At 40.3% G+C, this 20,597-nt stretch overlaps 1 protein-coding gene across 3 annotated transcripts in view; it reads right to left on the bottom strand.

Annotated features, from left to right (window-relative positions):
* Nucleotides 1–20,597, bottom strand: part of ipo13b (importin 13b) — a 146,847-nt gene that overhangs the window by 11,618 nt on the left and 114,632 nt on the right. For 2 of the 3 annotated variants that reach the window (XM_063064376.1, XM_063064375.1), the window contains 4 exons: nt 13,683–13,735; nt 12,488–12,554; nt 5,955–6,013; nt 3,959–4,048 (listed from right to left, as the gene is read on the bottom strand). In XM_063064376.1, the coding sequence (XP_062920446.1) occupies nt 3,959–4,048; nt 5,955–6,013; nt 12,488–12,554; nt 13,683–13,735 (269 nt within the window). Of the gene's footprint in view, nt 1–3,958; nt 5,327–5,954; nt 6,014–12,487; nt 12,555–13,682; nt 13,736–20,597 lie in introns of all 3 variants that reach the window. The other variant, XR_010019923.1, reaches the window with a different exon arrangement.

Here is a 20,597-nt window from a genome sequence, read left to right as displayed (position 1 = left end):
GCACCTATTGCCTATTGGCTTCTGGATCAATCCAATTAGTTATGGCATTTGTGTTCCCTTCTATTTGGAGTACTGCCTTAAATTCTGATCATCCCATTATAGGAACAATGCAGAGGCTTCAGAAAGGGTGCAGGAGAGTGCAGGATAGTGGAATGCTCCTCTTGCAGGATGTGGGAAGGCAGGGAGACTTCCACTTGCCCCGTTGACACCAGCAAGAAGTGCATCCACCTGCAGCTTTTTACAGGCGATTATTAAGGAAACAGAGCTTGAGCTAAATGAACTCAGGATCATTCGGGAGACTGAGGGATCAATCAACAGATAATACAGGGAGGTAGTTACACCCAAGGTGCAGGACATAAATAACTGGGTGACAATCAGGAGACAGAAAGGAGATTGGCAGCCAATGCAGAGTACCCCTTCTCTCAGTAACAGGTATACTGCTTTGGCTACTGTTTGGGGGGGTGGGGGGAGAATGATCCGGGAGAAGCAAACCACAGCAGTCAGGTTTTGGACACTGGGTCTAACTCTGAAGCTCAGAAGGGAAGTGGGGAGGAGGCAAGCTGCAGTGATAGAGGATTCATTAGTTAGGGGAACAGAAAGGAGGTTCTGTGGATAGGAAAAAGATTCCCGGATGATATGTTGCCTCCTGTGTGCCAGGGTGAGGGACATTTCCAATCAAGGCCATAAAATTCTCAAGTGAGAAGCTGAGCAGCCAGAGGTCAAAGTTCAAAGTAAAATTTATTTTCAGAGTACACACATGCCACCACATACAACCCTGAGATTCTTCATCCTGCTGGCATACTTAGCAAATCTACAGAACAGAAACTGTAAACGTAATCAATGAACAACAAACACTGCAACTGCAAATATAAATAAATAGCAATAAATAACGAGAGCATGAAATAACAAGATAAAGAGTCCTTGAGGTGAGATCATCAACTGTGAGAACAGCAAAAACAGAATAGGTGTAGTTATCCTCTTTTGTTCAAGAGACCGAGGGTTGAGGGGTAGTAACTGTTCTTGAACCTGGTGGTGCGAGTCCTGAGGCACTTGTACCTTCTACCTGCTGGCAGCAGCAAGGAAAGAGCATGGCCTGGGTGGTGAGGATCCTTGATGATGGATGCTACCAATGACATGGGTAGAAGGGGTGACGAGGTCCTGCAAAGTGAGTTCAGGGAGTTAGATGCTAAGTTAAAGGACAAGACCTCCAGGGTTGTGATCTCAGGACTGTATCTATGCCACGTACTGGTGAGGCCAGAAACAGGATGATAATACAGTTTAACAGGTGGTTAAAGGAGATGGTGCAGGTGGGAGGGCTTCAGATGTTAGGATCACTGGGCTCTCTTTTAGGGAAGGTGGGACCTGTACAAGCAGGATGGTTTGCACCTCAACTGGAAGGTGGACTAATACCCTAAGCAGGAAGGTTTGCAAATGCTGCATGGGAAGTTTAATCTAGAGTTGCAGGGATAAGAACCAAAGCACCTTCCAGAGCAAACAGTAGAGTGGTTGTGAGAACGATTTTGTTAAGCCTACATAAAAAGTTAAGAATCGAAAGGTTGAGCATGGTGGGACGAATATTCTGAGCTGTGCATATTTCAATACAAGGCGTATTGTAGGGAAGGCAGATGAGCTTAGGGCATGGATCAGCAAGTGGAATTATGACCCTGTAGCCATTAGTGAGACTTGGATGCAGGAGGGGCAGGACTGGCAGCTCAGTGTCCCGGGGTTCTATTGTTTAGGCCATGATACAGCAAGAGGGGTGGCATTACAGCAATGCATAGACTGGACAGGCTGGAGACCTCTTCTACTCAGGTGAGGAATAAGAAAGGGATAAGCACATTAATGCAATAATACTATAGACCACTCAACAGTCAGCTGGATTTAGACAAGCAAATTTGTAGAGTGACTGCAGACTGTTGTAAGAAGTATAAGGTTTTAACTTTCCACATATTGACTGGGACTTCCAAACTGTAAAGGGCTGAAAGAGACAGTTTTTAAGTGCGTTCAGTAAGGTTTCCTTAATACATAGAGGTCCCAACTACAGAGAGTGCAATACTATATCTCCTGTTAGGGGATGAGACAGGAAGGATGACAGATGTTTGTGTAGGGGAACACTTTGCATCTAGAGATCATAATACCTTTAATTTCAAGAGAATTATGGAAAAGGATTGGTCTGGTCCTCAGGTTGAGATTCTGAAATGGAGAAAAGTCAATTTTGATAGCATCAGAAACTATCTGCCAAGTGTGGATTGGGAAAGGTTGTTTTCTTAACTAAATGAATAGCAGAGAAATAATGAAGACTTTCAAACTTCATTTCTCCTCCCCCATCCACTCACCTTCACTCTCAGCTGGTCTCACCCATCACCTGCCAGCTTGTATTCCTTCCCCTCTTCTCACCTTCTTCTGGCTTCTTCCCCTTTCCTTTCCTTCCCAGTCCCAATGAAGTGCCTTGGCCCATAACATTTAATCCTCTCCATAAATGCTGCCTGACTTTGAGTTTCTTCAGCAACATGAGTATTTTGTTCAAGATTCCCAGCATCAGCAGAATACTGTGCGTTGAAAACTTTGTTTTCCTGAAATATGGGCTATCTAGTTTATCATGGAACTAATGAATCATGGATGTTTACAGCTTAAAAAGAAAACCTAAACCTGATAGCATGAACATTGACTTCTCAAACTTCCGTTAATGCCCCACCTCCCCCTCGTACCCCATCCGTTATTTATTTATATACACACATTCTTTTTCTCTCTCTCCTTTTTCTCCCCCTGTCCTTCTCACTATACCCCTTGCCCATCCTCTGGGCTTCCCCCCCCCCCCACTTTCCTTCTCCCTAGGCCTCCTGTCCCATGATCCTCTCATATCCCTTTTGTCAATCAACTGTCCAGCTCTTGGCTCCATCCCTCCCCCTCCTGTCTTCTCCTATCATTTCAGATCTCCCCCTCCCCCTCTCAAATCTCTTACTAGCTCTTCTTTCAGTTAGTCCTGATGAAGGGTCTCGGCCTGAAATGTCGACTGTACCTCTTCCTAGAGATGCTGCCTGGCCTGCTGCATTCACCAGCAACTTTGATGTGTGAACCTTATTGTGAAGTTTACTGATTTCTTGCCAGGACGGTCCATTACACACTTCCACCCTCCTGCTGTTTGCTCAGAGCATGGTGTACTTTTTTCAAAATGAAATTGTACCTGAGATATCAGCTATGTGCCTTAAAGAAGTATTGCTGTTTACATAGCATGTGCTCTTTCACAACCCTATTAAGTAAAAGATTGCATAATATGGAATATACAGTACATCAACATCATATACAACTTGTAGGCGAATTTGGAAAAGGCAGGTATTTCATGGGGCTTTTGCTCTTGGGTTAAGAAGTTCTCTTGTTTAGATGCCAGTTCCTTTACGTATTACTGCAGTACATCCTGTAGATAGTACACACTAGAGCTGCACTACGCAATAGTGGAGTGGTTGGTTGCTTAGAGTAGGAGATGCAAACTGCTTTGTACTAGATAGCATCAAGTTTCTTCGACACTGATGGCCATCTTTTCAAACACAATTGATCTTACAATATATGCACCTCGTTGTGACCTTGCATTTTACTGTCTACCTACACTACACCTTTTCTCTGTTTTATTCTATTTTATTCAGCACTCTGTTATTGTTTTACCTTGTATTACCTCAATGAACTGCTGTAATGAATTGATTTGAATGGACAGTATGCAAGACGATTCTGTCACTGTACCTCAGTACATGTGAAAATTGCAAACCAACTATCAGTAACTTTCTGTCAAGCTGATGCAAGTTTTTCATTTTTCCACAACAAAATACATCATCTAACACTTCATCGTGCATTTGAGACCCATCACTTCATGCTGTGAATCTAACAACTAACTTTAAATTTAATTTACAAGATTTAGTCCCTGCTGGTGTCTGTCCACTTTCGATCATTTGTCATGATTACATACTTCTAGAGTAGCCTGCAGCAACAGCTTTCCATTCTCATGGACGACTAAGCCAATCGGCTGTATCTCCCGACAACGTGACAGTAGCTCAGTCTAACAAAGTAAACAGAAATGACAAGTGAAGAAAAATTAATTAAAATTCTTCAATAACATGTAGGACTGTTGTTAGTTTGAATTCTATATTAATTTGCAAGTCATCGTAAAGATCACTGAAAATCAGTCCAATGTAGAGATAAATATGCAAAAATATGAATAATCTGCCTATGCATATCTTTGGAAGACTGGGAGTGCTATTACGAACATAAATGACAAATAATATAAGATAAATGCTAATTCAGCAGAATATTACACCGTCAGAGTTACTGATTTCCTACTTCAATGGCATTTCATCTTAACCCGATTTTCTGTAGGGTAGAGACATTAAATATTCTTCCAATTGGTATATCTTGACCAACAAAGAGCTTTTGAAATATGAAACAGCAAAATATATATACTCTATCCATAATGATTATGGTTAAAATATGCAAGAACATTTAATGTATGTTATTAACATAAATTGCTTGCATGTAATTAGTTTCTAATTTACCAAAAGATTTTAAACAATTGTGAAATTAACATTTTGAAAACAATTTTACAAAAAGCAACTTGCCACTTGAAGTATCGCAAAACATTTTTGAGAAATTTGTATTTTAATCACACAATAGTTCTTACTAACATCCAAAAGATTTTGGTTAACTACAAATCTTGTTCAAATATGCCAGATACCATGATTTGTAAAAATAATAAAAAAATGTGGATGTTGAAATCTGAAATAAGAACAGAAAATGCTGGAAACATTCAGCAGGGCTGACAGCATCTGTACAGACAGACAGAGTTTACATTTCAGGTTAACAACCCTTAATCAGGCAATGAATATCCCAGCTCAGTGGAGATCAGTTTTGTCAAAAAATACAGTTAAAATAGTGAACTTACAGGTTCCTCACAGGACGGCTATATGTACACATGCATACATGTGTTGCTTGTGTGTAATGTGAGCACACATGCCAGTATGTGAAATCAAGGAGGGCGAGAGTACCGGAACACACTCAAGGGAGGAGGGATGGAGGAGTGGGGAAGGGATTGGAAGGAAAGAGGGCAGAGATACAGAGATTAAAGCAGGAGAAAGAAAATAGCAAGAGTTTGGCGATTGGGAAAAAAGAAAGAGGTCAGTGAAAGCCAAAGGAAGAAAGCAAGTTGCACTTAATGAGTACTCTAGAGAGGTACTTAATGTGTGTTGTTATCTTATTTGAATATTCAATTAATAAAATATATTATTTCTTATAAATGTATTAATATATTGTGCTTTCCTGTCTTGACCAAAATTCTTGAGCTCTGAAATGCAATCAGAATGTACGCATTAAAACTAATGGGAAAAATATGCTTGATTTACACAACTTTTCACTAAACTTAAACTTTTCATAAATTAAATAAATATTCGTATTTATAAAACTCAGGAAAAAACATCCATTTAATCTACTAATACTTCCTTTTGAAAATTCTCTCAAGAGGCATCTCTGATTCCAAAACCAAAGCATATAGGAATTTCTCATAGTGTGGTGAATCCCTGGAATTCTTCCAACAAGCCTTTGTCAGGTGTGGTTCTACTTACACACCGTGGTCAAACTCATCATTTGGGGTACACAGAGAGAATTATCTGTTGTTTGCCAATTAAAGTCCAGTCACCATAATGCATTAACAAGGAGATGAAAATTTTATAAAAGGGGAATTGCCTTCAATACATTACAGCTGAACTTATTAATTTTAAGACATCATATTTGTGATGGTAGTTAATAGCTCACTGACAAAAATCATGCTGCACCATAGGATGTCTCTTGTACAGCGACAATTTCATTGAAATTGCAGTTACTGTAGAATAAAGCTGCTATAATTGAACATTTAGATGAATTCAATGGATGTCAATATTGCTCCCCATACACACATCAACATAAGGTATACTTACAAAGAATGTACATGTTGCTTTGACTGTTGGAGCCTCTGGAAATTTCAACGAGATAATGCCTAAGAACAGATTTAATTAATTGTAGGTTACAAGCATCATTTACTGTGCACACACATATGTATAAAGTGTCAGTGGTAGAAAGATGACACTTATGAAAGCTCATCCCACTATATAAAGACATGCCTTAATTACTGTTTGTCTTTATGACACATATAATTTATTTTAGTTCTGAGTACTACAACCTGGATATAGCAGTTATCCTGGAATGTATTAGTTTTATCCATGCTATCCTGCTTTATTCCACAGAATATATAGTTCTGTGCAGCTAGTACAGCTCTTGAGTTGTAAACTTGTGGCCAGCATAGATGACAAAATGAATCTCTGTATTTTACAGCAATCTCAATAATAAAAGACCTTCACTTCTTACCCTAATGCAAAATTAAAAGCTGCATTTCCAGACAATACTGTGGCTGTGGTCACATTGAATTCAGTACTGAGATAGAAACATAGAAACATAGAAAATAGGTGCAGGAGTAGGCCATTCGGCCCTTCGAGCCTGCACCGCCATTTATTATGATCATGGCTGATCATCCAACTCAGAACCCAGCCTTCCCTCCATACCCCCTGACCCCTGTAGCCACAAGGGCCATATCTAACTTCCTTTTAAACATAGCTAATGAACTGGCCTCAACAGTTTGCTGTGGCAGAGAATTCCACAGATTCACCACTCTCTGTGTGAAGAAGTTTTTCCTAACCTCGGTCCTAAAAGGCTTCCCCTCTATCCTCAAACTGTGACCCCTCGTTCTAGACCTCCCCAACATCGGGAACAATCTTCCTGCATCTAGCCTGTCCAATCCCTTTAGGATCTTATACGTTTCAATCAGATCCCCCCTCAATCTTCTAAATTCCAACGAGTACAAGCCCAGTTCATCCAGTCTTTCTTCATATGAAAGACCTGCCATCCCAGGAATCAATCTGGTGAACCTTCTTTGTACTCCCTCTATGGCAAAGATGTCTTTCCTCAGATTAGGGGACCAAAACTGCACACAATACTCCAGGTGTGGTCTCACCAAGGCCTTGTACAACTGCAGTAGTACCTCCCTGCTCCTGTACTCGAATCCTCTCGCTATAAATGCCAGCATACCGTTCGCCTTTTTCACCGCCTGCTGTACCTGCATGCCCACTTTCAATGACTGGTGTATAATGACACCCAGGTCTCGTTGCACCTCCCCTTTTCCTAATCGGCCACCATTCAGATAATAATCTGTTTTCCTATTTTTGCCACCAAAGTGGATAACTTCACATTTATCCACATTAAATTGCATCTGCCATGAGTTTGCCCACTCACCCAACCTATCCAAGTCACCCTGCATCCTCTTAGCATCCTCCTCACTGCTAACACTGCCACCCAGCTTCGTGTCATCCGCAAACTTGGAGATGCTGCATTTAATTCCCTCATCCAAGTCATTAATATATATTGTAAACAACTGGGGTCCCAGCACTGAGCCTTGCGGTACCCCACTAGTCACCGCCTGCCATTCTGAAAAGGTCCCGTTTATTCCCACTCTTTGCTTCCTGTCTGCTAACCAATTCTCCACCCACACCAATACCTTACCCCCAATACCGTGTGCTTTAAGTTTGCACACTAATCTCCTATGTGGGACCTTGTCAAAAGCCTTTTGAAAATCCAAATATACCACATCCACTGGTTCTCCCCTATCCACTCTACTAGTTACATCCTCAAAAAATTCTATGAGATTCGTCAGACATGATTTTCCTTTCACAAATCCATGCTGACTTTGTCCGATCATTTCACCGCTTTCCAAATGTGCTGTTATCACATCCTTGATAACTGACTCCAGCAGTTTCCCCACCACCGACGTTAGGCTAACCGGCCTATAATTCCCCGGTTTCTCTCTCCCTCCTTTTTTAAAAAGTGGGGTTACATTAGCCACCCTCCAATCCTCAGGAACTAGTCCAGAATCTAACGAGTTTTGAAAAATTATCACTAATGCATCCACTATTTCTTGGGCCACTTCCTTAAGCACTCTGGGATGCAGACCATCTGGCCCTGGGGATTTATCTGCCTTCAATCCCTTCAATTTACCTAACACCACTTCCCTACTAACATGTATTTCGCTCAGTTCCTCCATCTCACTGGACCCTCTGTCCCTTACTATTTCTGGAAGATTATTTATGTCCTCCTTAGTGAAGACAGAACCAAAGTAATTATTCAATTGGTCTGCCATGTCCTTGCTCCCCATAATCAATTCACCTGTTTCTGTTTGCAGGGGACCTACATTTGTCTTTATCAGTCTTTTCCTTTTTACATATCTATAAAAGCTTTTACAGTCCGTTTTTATGTTCTCTGCCAGTTTTCTCTCATAATCTTTTTTCCCCTTCCTAATTAAGCCCTTTGTCCTCCTCTGCTGAACTCTGAATTTCTCCCAGTCCTCAGGTGAGCCACTTTCTCTGGCTAATTTGTATGCTACTTCTTTGGAATTGATACTATCCCTAATTTCTCTTGTCAGCCACGGGTGCACTACCTTCCTTGATTTATTCTTTTGCCAAACTGGGATGAACAATTGTTGTAGTTCATCCATGCAACCTTTAAATGCCTGCCATTGCATATCCACCGTCAATCCTTGAAGTGTCATTTGCCAGTCTAGCTTAGCTAATTCATGTCTCATACCTTCAAAGTTACCCCTCTTTAAGTTCAGAACCTTTGTTTCTGAATTAACTACGTCACTCTCCATGTTAATGAAGAATTCCACCATATTATGGTCACTCTTACCCAAGGGGCCTCTCACGACAAGATCGCTAATTAACCCTTCCTCATTGCTCAAAACCCAGTCCAGAATAGCCTGCTCTCTAGTCGGTTCCTCGACATGTTGGTTCAAAAAACCATCCCGCATACATTCCAAGAAATCCTCTTCCTCAGCACCTTTACCAATTTGGTTCACCCAGTCTACATGTAGATTGAAGTCACCCATTATAACTGCTGTTCCTTTATTGCACACATTTCTAATTTCCTGTTTAATACCATCTCCGACCTCACTACTACTGTTAGGTGGCCTGTACACAACTCCCACCAGCGTCTTCTGCCCCTTAGTGTTACGCAGCTCTACCCATATCGATTCCACATCTTCCCGGCTTATGTCCTTCCTTTCTATTGCGTGTTCCACTAAAGCCAGTTGCTCTCTACGTGAAAATTAATAGCAAGAAGGTACAGCAAGTAACTTGAGATATCGACTTTTATTGCAAGAGAATTGGAGATTAGAATCAGGAAAGTATTGTTACAATTGTACATAGTACTGGTGAGGCCACACCTAGAGTACTGTATAGAATTTAGGTCCTTTTTTTTAAGAATGATGGGTGGCAGGGTGGAGATACGTCTCTACCAAAGAAGGTGTATGGCGCTCCTTCCCTTCGCTAGCCTGCAGGTCACCCTTGGGCAAAGTGTAACAACTGCTTAGCCACCCGATCAGGGTCATATGAAATCATGGGAGCAGTGGTGGATGGTCTTATGAGTAGCTGGTACATATCACGAGTCCTGGTTATGTGACCACTGACACCAGGCAATCTCTGAAGAATATTGATAATGGTCTTGTAAAGACACTGCCCAGAAGGCAATGGCAAGCCACTTCTGTAGAAAAATTTGCCTAGAACAATCATGGTCATAGACCATGATCACCTACATCATACAACACGGCAAATGATGATGATGATGATGATTTAAGAATGCATATAACGGCATTGGGAATAGTCCAGAAGAGATTCACTAAACTAATCCTGGGAGAAGGGGGTTGTCCTATCATGAATGACTTAAGAAACTATATCTTCATTATTTGGAATTAAGGAGAATGAGCTGATATCTTTATGAAGACAGCACTGAAAGTTATCCAGTGGTGGGAGAATCTCAAACAAGATTAGGGGGCTGGCATTTAAACCCTAGGAATACAGGAATTTGTCAGTGTGGTCAACCTCCGGAATCCTTCCAAGAGGGCTGGGAAGGAGGAGGAGGGGGGTGGGAGGGGTGGGAATTGGCACAGGAAAAATGAAGCCTGAGGCAGATCAGGCGGTTCAGCCATCATCTTATTGACTGACAAGGCAGGCTTGAGAAGCCAAGTGACTTTCTCCTATTTTTTATATTCTCATGAAGAGTTTGTAATGTGGCAGGAATGTGGATAAACCATGTGCTGAAGTGAGTCAGACTTGCGAAAACACAGAAAATTCCTGCAATAGTTTGCTGCTCTTATAAATTACTCTGCATTTGTTTATTTAGCAGGTTACAACACAATGGAATTAGGAAACTGCACTAAACTACCTGTTTAGAGAGGAAACAGCGCACATAAAAAAACCCACAAAACTGAAGAATATCTAAACTATGGGATTGTAGGCTTTAAAGGAATGACATACAAAACCAAGGAAACTGAAAAATGTTTTAGATCGTGTGCAATGCCTCAGCTAAAAAGATTTGTCCTTATTTCAGTAAATTGCACTTTCGGAAATGAAGTCAAAGCCAAAAGCAATGCAAAGGAGACTGGTACCAGACATACAGGACCCATTATGTGGAAAGCCTAGAGAAGCTGGGAATGTCTCCTTACAGCAAAAATAAATAAATGGATTATTATTGGTGTTTACATTTATCAAAGAATTTGATTCAATAAGGATAAATTGTTTCTACAAACTTGAATGTCAGTAACCAGAGGATAGACGTTTCAGACAATTGGCAAAAGAACTAGAGAGGAACAGATAAGACATTACTGCAATTGTATTTTATAATACGTATTAGTAAATGAGTAGTGATTTGAATAACTTTGCCTGAGAGGGTGATGGAAGCAGATTCAGTAATAACTTCAAATATACATCCTTTTCCTCTTTTGAAAAAGAAATTTGGAATGATCAGTGGTGTACGAAATAGATACCTTTTTCATAAAACTGGTAAGCTTATGGTCAACTGAATAGACTACAATGTCATTCAACCATAAACAAATAGTAAATCAATATTCTAACCATCCCTACCTATGAGCTTTCAAAGGCAGTGCAACACAGATAATAATTGGAATCAGTATCACTGCATAGAACTTTAAAAAAGTCCTTCTACATACCAGACCACATTGTGTTCTCTCTAAAGTTGCAATCTCCTTATCCACAGAATGTGATCTGTATGGCTTACAGTACACTCAAAATTGTACCACAGGTTCCTTATTACTTCTCGGCATATACTGTATATTCTACAACTCACCTCAAGAAAGCTTCAATTTCTACTCTTTATATGCTTTGTCTTAATAACCTGAAGCACTACATCAGTGCCCCAAGAACATTTAACATCCAAGTGGGAATGAAGTAGTTTCATTCAAATAATCATTGCATGCTATCTCATCTGTTGAGTATTTCCAGGATTTTTTTTGGTTTTATTTCTGATTGCTAGCTCTTCAGTTTACAGCACTAGCCGTAAGACCATGTGCTATGGGTGCTATGGCTGTGGCTTCGTCCCACATTCCAAAGATGTACTAGTTAGTTATAGTGAGTTGTGGGCATGCCTTGCAGATCTGATGTTTCAACGTACATGTGACAAATAAACCTAATCTTAAATCCTTCCAGACATCACTTACCAATCTAGTTCCATTACCTTATCAATAGAGGTCTGCAGCTTTCTTTGCGTTCTGAAGAATATTTCATTTCACCTGGACATTTAAATTACTTTATGATTGTGACTAGTTCTTTGATATACAGAAACAAAATTGGCACTGAAAGTGAAAGCTGACACCAGCACAATACAACTTCAACTCTTTTCGCACCACTGAGCAATTTAACATCCTTAATTTTCTATATTAACTTTTAAAGTGTTTTTTTTAGTTAGAGCAGCACCTTTGGGAAGCCTTTAGCATACTGCTGCTTAAAGCATCGTTTTACCATCCCTCCATTTTGAAAGAGGGGCTGGGTACTATCTTTTCTTTCTCAAGGCAGGCATCTTATCTTTCAAAGTTCTGAATGTTGCCCTCACAGAGGTTAATGAACCTGCCTGTAAGTGGAAATTCACAGAAATACTAGCAAAACCATTTCTGGAAGAGAAAGAAAGCAAATGGAAAAAAGAATGTTATAAGAAAATAGGAGAAAATTAAATGGTTCTTACAAGTAAGGATATATTAAGTTTATAAATCACTGGTGAGCCTGTCATGTCATCTTGTTACCTTAAAATCATATTGTTTAAAAGGACTTTTAATGTGCATATCCAATAAATGGTTAATAATTCAGAGATAATAATTTCTAAGTTATTCCTTGGAGATGTCTGAAAAGCCACAGGGAACTCTGGAAAGCTTTGCTCATAGACATGCAAAACAATAAAAAAGCATTTTGGGGAAATAAAGAGAACAGGATGTCAACACTATACATACAGAAGGACATGTTTCACTTTTGTTAAAATTTGGTTTCTTAAGTTTAATCTTATTCAACAACACTAACAGTATGAACAGAAATTAAAAAGCTTAAGAACTATGAAGCTAGTACTAGACATTTTTGTTACTTACCGCACTGAAACAATGCCTTCACATCACAGTTCTCTGCTAAAAATAAATCTGGCTTCCTTTTGAGAGCCTAAGAATTAGATACAAAGCTTCATTAAATCATTCATAAATTGGTAATAACTCCAGGTTATTACCAAATCCTCAATATCGAAAATGCTCTTCATTGGGTGCCTCAGTTTCCACACAGGTAGCTTGGCAGTGCACTAGAGAGCCATGCTACAAAAGGTCTGGCAGTGATAATATTGAACTCCTGTCTTTGATGCCCTGTGCAGCATGTCCTCAATCAATCCAATCCAGGGACACATTTCTGCACAGGAAAGGAGTGAAATCTTTGTTTATGATAGGGACTATGCACAGAGTAACAAATGAGCTGGAAGAAAATAAAAAGATCAGAATTATTCCCCAAAATAAAATTGAAGTGGGATTACAAATTTCAAAATATTTTATGAAATATTACATAATATGAATGATAAAAAACAGGAATTTCACATAAATGGAAATACATCACAGGTCATCAATGTTTGAGAGAATAGTTGATGAAGCCATCCCTGACTTCAATGTAGAATACATGACCAATAACAATCAGGCACAAGTGAATTGTGTATATGAGAAAGAAACAACAATATTCTGAAAGTACTGTGATCTTTATGGCAGATTGGTTTGATATTCAATAGTATTATTACTCTGAAGGAAACAATTAACTCATGGGTGTAGCAAACACAACCCCCCAAGCAATACCACTGTCCACACTGTCGCATGATTAGTTTAGCTGCACAAGATCATAAACTAATTCAGTTTAGATCTTGTCCATAACGTCCTTTCCAATACTTCCTCATGACCTTCTAGTCACTTGGCACATGCTTAAACTCCATCTGGCTACAAAATACAAACAGCACAAAACATTATGAAACCACGCCAAATCTTGACATGGAATTCACAAAGCAGTCTGATTGCTGATGTAAGATACCTTTTCTGTCAGAAGACACATTCTGTCAGTGATAAACAGTGATCAAAACTGCTCCCAATGCCGACTACTACAAATCCAGAAAACAGCTGTGTTCAGTCATTCAACATGCCTTAAGAACCTCAAATTAACCTACAATTTATTTCTGCAAGCTTGTAAACAAAAAAAAAAGCTGATTTCAGGTTTAATTAAACAAAAAAAAGAAAGTGAATGAAATAAGAAACAAAAACACACCTGTGCCAGGAGTTGCATAAATGAATCAACAATATCAGGATGATCCCTGGGTCCTAAAATATAATAAGATGTAACTTAAGAAATAATATACAAACAACAAATCAATATTCTTATTGTCTCATGAACTCTACATAACAGTTACAGTGAGGGGGTACAATGAATAGCTTAAAGCAGTTAAACAAAAGAATGTACAGAAATATGAAACTTCAGAACCCAAAATAAATAAACAGCAAAGAAGATTGAAACCCAGGTATAGAGATAACCGATCAAAAATGTGCTTTTTGTCAAGAACCCAAGGCAATTTTCAAAGAACTGGAAACTTAACAGAAATTCTAATAGACTGTGCAATACGTATTTTTGAATTTTACTTCCCACTGAAGAGAAAAAGTTGGTAATGCTATAACCTAAAACATTATATCACTTAAGGATGTCTGACCTGACTTTTTTGGAAACAGGTCTGCACTATTGAAAATGTTAGAAAAACACTTTTTTTTGAAGATTTCAACATCAAAAAATTCACAGATATCTTAAAAAGTTAAAGTTTTAATTTCTGTTGGTATGCCCCTGATCGAGACAGATAACATCCAAAATTCACTTTTAAACTTTAAAAAAAATTACACATCTCCTATGAACTAGTTTTTATTTTCTAATACCAGCCAAGGTCCAACAAATTAAGTAGCTGTTCGTCACTGTCACACAGAATTTCTGAAAGACTTCAAAGTCATGCAAATAACAAACGAGAAAATCTACAGATGCTGAAAATACAAGCAACACACACAAAATGCTGGAGGAACTCAGCAGGCCAGGCAGCATCTATGGAAGAAAGAACAGTTGATGTTTTGGGCTGAGTTTCAGCCTGAAACATCGACTGTACTTTTTTTTTTCCATAGATGCTGCCTGGCCTGCTGAGTTCCTCCAGCATTTTGTGTGTGAAGTCATGAAAATAAAAGTCTTTAAAATGTAGGAAGTATAATAATAATACTCGTTAATGTAGAACTTTGTGTCTTAATTTTGCTTATACAAGTTACTCCAATCCTTAAATATACTGAGACCCTATTATGTTATATTATTCTTCCATTCATATTATTGTGATCTAACAGCATTCAGCACATTGCAGCCTTCAAAAGAAATCAATTAACAAGATACTACAGAGTTCTGGTACAATGTATTCTTCTTAGATGCTTCTACACAGAATTTCTTGTGGAAGACAGTTCAGTTGCCAAGTCAGAAAATCATCCATTATGTGAAGAGGAGACCCACACACACACCTGGGTCTCTGCCAGTGCTCCAGCAATGACTGGGACAAGTAGTCAGGTTATTCACCTTAGACACACGACTAGTAAGCCAGTGCTGGGGACTGCGAATACTTGCTCCATGTATTGACTGTCCACCTGAGACTTTCGATTCTCTCATCGCCTCATGTTGGATAGGATGGAAGCCATTGTCTTCTCCGTTTGGCTGCACAACCCTTCCCCGGCTCACAGATTTCAGAGGTAATTTCGATAGTGCTCACTGGTCATTGAGCTTGTTACCATTAAGAAAGGGATGCCAACACATGGACAATGCTGTTAGTTGCCAGCTACGACCAGCACTAACTGTGCAAGATATGCTACAACCCGGGGACATGCATTTCATTAATGAACAGCTGAAACATTCACCCTGCACACCCAGTACTTTCACAGGCATCCTCTCCAAAGTCATGGGTAACTGACTGTTGCAAGAATGCCAGTGGAGGGCAGGAACCAGTATTGGTCCCCTAGCAGAGTAGTCAGAGGATCCTGGCCTTACAGCACAGACCCTGAGTGGCATTTCTTCGAGAACTAAGAATCCTATAACACATCAGTACTCTGCATCGTTTGACCAGAAAGGGTACAAATGCAAATAACTTTAGTATCATTAGCAGGAGGTTTAATAAGTCATGTGTAAATGTCAAAAAATGTTTTAAAATCACAGATAAACAACAAAGGACGAGAATTTTTTAAAAAGGTAAATTCTTCAAAGTACTATATAAAATGGACCACTAGGAATAATAAGCTTCTTTTTTAGTGGGGGGGGGGGTATGGAATCACACCCTGCTTGCTTAAGTTACTGCCTAAACTGTGGATTCATGCTCCTGACTCCATTCTACATCACAGCTCTTTAATACTAGACCTGAGGAGAGCTAAGGTACCAGTGACCCCTGTTTCCATCCAGGAGGTCAGTGTGGACATGGTGGAGGGTTACAAATACCTGGGGATACGAATTGACAATAAACTGAACTGGTCAAAGAACACTGAGGCTGTCTACAAGGAGGGTCAGAGCCGTCTCTATTTCCTGAGGAGACTGAGGTCCTTTAACATCTGCCAGACGATGCTGAGGATGTTCTACGAGTCTGTGGTGGCCAGTGCGATCATGTTTGCTGTTGTGTGCTGGGGCAGCAGGCTGAGGGTAGCAGACACCAACAGAATCAACAAACTCATTCGTAAGGCCAGTGATGTTGTGGGGATGGAACTGGACTCTCTCACAGTGCTGTCTGAAAAGAGGATGCTGTCTAAGTTGCATGCCATCTTGGACAATGTCTTCCAGGGCACAGGAGTACATTCAGCCAGAGACTCATTCCACCGAGATGCAACACAGAGTGTCATAGGAAGTCATTCCTGCCTGTGGTCATCAAACTTTACAACTCCTCCCTTGGAGGGTCAGACACCCTGAGCCAATAGGCTGGGCCTGGACTTATTTCATAATTTACTAGCATAATTTACATATTACTATTTAACTATTTATGGTTCTATTACTATTTATTATTTATGGTGCAACTGTAACGAAAACCAGTTTCTCCCAGGATCAATAAAGTATGACTATGACTATGATAAAAACAACTTCTACACAATCATTTTTATCTCTGCCAAAGCCTCAAATGTTCCATTCAATTGATCACAATGACCGCATATTCTCATGCCCTAACTGCCTGTTGTTACCCTGAGACCAAGTCTAACTCTGCATGGTGTTTGATGTGAATACGTGATTTGTTAAACCATTTCCAAGGGCAATGTAAAGGGAACATTGCTGTGGAGCAAGAGTTAATGCAGCCATCACAAGATATATTTTGAGATTTATTGTTATTATTGGACTGTAATTTATATTGGTTTCCTTCAGTTTTTTCGGTGCTTTCTTTCTTGTGGATGATTGGCAGGTGGGTGGTCTGTTAATTTTTGTATGTAAGGGGGAGGGGTTGGGGGTTTGGTGCTACTATCACTGTTCTTTTCTGCGAATGAGGGGGTCAGGGATTGTTATGTGTAGAGGGTCGGTGATTGTTATTGTGGCTGTTTTTGCTGCAGGGAAGGGGGAATTTTGGGTTCTGGGAGTTTTGTTTCTTCTCTTTTTTGTGCCAAGGGGTTGGCGGGTTGGGGGCTTCATGGCTATCTGGAGTAGACAAATGTCAGAGTTGTATTGTACATGCATACTTGGACAATAAACATGAACTTATCAAATAATAAAATGTCAGATTATTTGTCAAATCACAAACAAGAGAAAATCTGTAGAAGCTGGAAATCCAAGCAACATACACAAAATGCTGTAGGAATTCAGCAGGCCAAGCAGCATCTATCGGCCCGAAACGTTGACTGTACTTTTTTTCCATAGAGGCAGTCTGGCCTGCTGAGTTCCTCCAGCATTTTGTGTGTGTTGCTCTGATTACTTGTGACAATCTGACAGCTTCACATCAGTTGCATTCAAATGCTAAAATTGCTTTTGCAAGTTAGAACAAATATTTTCAAGATTATTAACCCAGTGTTCCCAATTACTAATCTAACAACATTATTACTCAATATGGCATCACGTGCCAAAAAAGAACCAGATTTCTACATCACAAATTCTGTATGTTGCTAACTGATAATATTACAAAATAAATTTTTTACCAAGCCTTCCAGGATATCCCAAAGTGCTTTTCAGCCAAAGTACTCTTGAATTGCAGTCACAGTAGTCAGGTGAGAAACACAGCAGCACAACAAGCTTCAGCAAACAAAATGTGATCAACACCAGATGGACTTATTTTAATACTACTGGCAGAAAGATAATTATTGGCCAAGATTGAACAGGGCCCCTGAAAGATGGCACCTCCAACAGCTGAACACTCCATGTCAAACTAGATAATATGCTCGTATCTTTGGGGTGTGATTGAACCTTCAACCCTCTAATTCAGAGGCAAAGGTTCACAAAGGCATAACAGACACACAGACAGACCCAACATATTCATAGAGAACATGTGCTATCTTTTTCTATGACTATATATTTAAAATTACCACCCAAGACAGAAAATTACAGTATACCGAATTACCTGATTTTAGCAAAGATAGCAACGAAAATGTGATTGCCACCTACATATCATGCCCTAGGCAGGAAAATTACTAACTTTTACAATTTAATAAATTAATGATAATACAAATTCTGTAGCAAATACTAAAATAATTACATTCATGAAATCATACCATGGAGGTTACAATTTTTCCAATGCACAGATCCTATGGTTCTCTAGTAGTGTAGACATTTGGCTGTGTGCTGAACACAAATCACTCATCCAAATAATCTGGAAAATTTATGTTCAGAACTAAGCCTCAAGCCCCTGGAGACAGATCAAACTCCAAGGAACTAACAAGGACAGAACTGTTAATTCTGGAGTAACCACTGGTTACCAATTAAATGCTGAGCCCCTGCATCTGGTACAGGTGTACCCTGCTTTTCAAACGTTCGCTTTACAAAACCTCACTGTTACGAAAGACCTACATTAGTTACCTGTTTTCACTAACAGAAGGTGTTTTCACTGTTACGAAAAAAGACAGCGCGCGAAAAAAATGGTGCGCGATAAAAGGCAGCACGCGCCCCAAGCAGCCGCTCTCCCCCGGGTTCGGAACTGCAATCTCGCCGGCATTGCTTAAACACGTGCCTGTGAGCAGCCGTTAGCAAGGTGAGTTCTAAGGTATCGGAAAAGCCTAAAAGAGCTTGTAAGGGTGTTACACTTAGTGTAAAACTGGACATAATTAAGCGTTTCGATCGTGGTCAACGAAGTAAGGCCGAAGTGAGTTTGGCTTGTGGAAGTTGATGAAGATGATGTTGAAGAGGTTTTGGCATCCCATGACCAAGAACTGATAGATGAAGAGCTGATGCAATTGGAAGAGGAAAGAATAACAATTGAAACCGAATGCAGTAGCGAACGGACCGAAAGTTAAGTCATCCAGGAACTGAAAGTGAAGCAACTGTGTGAGATTTTCGCTGCAATGATAAAGTACGACTTTAATTTTGAAAGGGTACGTCGGTTTAGGGCATATTTGCAGGATGGTTTGAGTGCTTACAAAGAACTGTATGATAGAAAAATATGCGAGGCTAAGCAGTCAAGCATACTGTTGTTTTTCAAGCCTTCCACATCAGCCACAGCAGATGACGAACCTCGACCTTCGCCATCGAGGCAGGCAGACACAGGAGAAGATGACCTGCCTACACTGATCGACGATGAGATGACACCTCTGTGTCCCACCACCCCAGTGGTCCCAACCCCCAGGCCGCGGACAGATACCGATTCTGCCTCTGATCTTATACAGGTTTCCCCCGCCATCTGAAGGTACAGCATTCCTATGAAACGTTTCGTAAGCCGAAATGTCATAAAGCGAAGAAGCAATTACCATCTATTTATATGGGAAAATTTTGTGAGCGTTCGCAGACCCAAAAATAACCTACCAAATCATGCCAAATAACACATAAAACCTAAAATAACAGTAACATATAGTAAAAGCAGGAATGATATGATAAATATCATATTTTCCATCCAGGGGGTCAGTGTGGACATGGTGGAGGATTACAAATACCTGGGGATACGAATTGACATTAAACTGGACTGGTCAAAGAACACTGAGGCTGTCTACAAGGAGGGTCAGAGCCATCTCTACTTCCTGAGGAGACTGAGGTCCTTTAACATCTGCCGGACGATGCTGAGGATGTTCTATGAGTCTGCGGTGGCCAGTGCTATCATGTTTGCTGTTGTGTGCTGGGGCAGCAGGCTGAGGGTGGCAGACACCAACAGAATCAACAAACGTATTCGTAAGGCCAGTGATGTTGTGGGGATGGAACTGGACTCTCTCACGGTGGTGTCTGAAAAGAGGATGCTGTCTAAGTTGCATGCCATCTTGGTCAATGTCTCCCATCCACTACATAATGTACTGGTTGGGCACAGGAGTACATTCAGCCAGAGACTCATTCCTCCAAGATGCAGCACAGAGCGTCATAGGAAGTCGTTCCTGCCTGTGGCCATCAAACTTTACAACTCCTCCCTTGGCGGGTCAGACACCCTGTGCCGATAGGCTGGTCCTGGTCTAATTTCATAATTTACTGGCATAATTTACATATTACTATTTAACTATTTATGGTTCTATGACTATTTATTATTTATGGTGCAACTGTAACGAAAACCAATTTCCCCCTGGGATCAATAAAGTATGACTATGACTATAAATACAGAGCCCATATAAAGTAGAAATACTTTTCCACGATCATTGCCTGCACAGACCTCCGTAGCGAAAATCTCACGCAAGCGCCGTCAGCAGAAAATCTCACGCAAGCGCTGTTGGCAAAATCACGGTGCAAGCGCTCTCCAGTAATATTTAAACTATGAAGCTGCCAAATCATACCAAATAACACGTAAAAATACACAGCCGATATAAAGTAGAAATAATGTATGTACAGTGTAGTATCACTTACCGGAATTGGGACAGCGCAGAGCACACTGATGATGGTGTGTTAGACTGAGTTGTCGCAGGTTGGGGTAGTGCAGTGGCCCCCACCCTCCGGGCCACCAACCGATACATTGCCGTGAAGCACGCAGGGGTCCAGCGGTAGCCGGGAGGCACACAGCGCATCTTTAAGAAAAAAGCCGAAATAAACATGCTA

This window comes from Mobula hypostoma, chromosome 12 (assembly GCF_963921235.1).
Source record: "Mobula hypostoma chromosome 12, sMobHyp1.1, whole genome shotgun sequence".
Classification (NCBI taxonomy): Eukaryota; Metazoa; Chordata; class Chondrichthyes; order Myliobatiformes; family Myliobatidae; genus Mobula; species Mobula hypostoma.
This window is presented reverse-complemented; position numbering and strand designations above follow the sequence as displayed.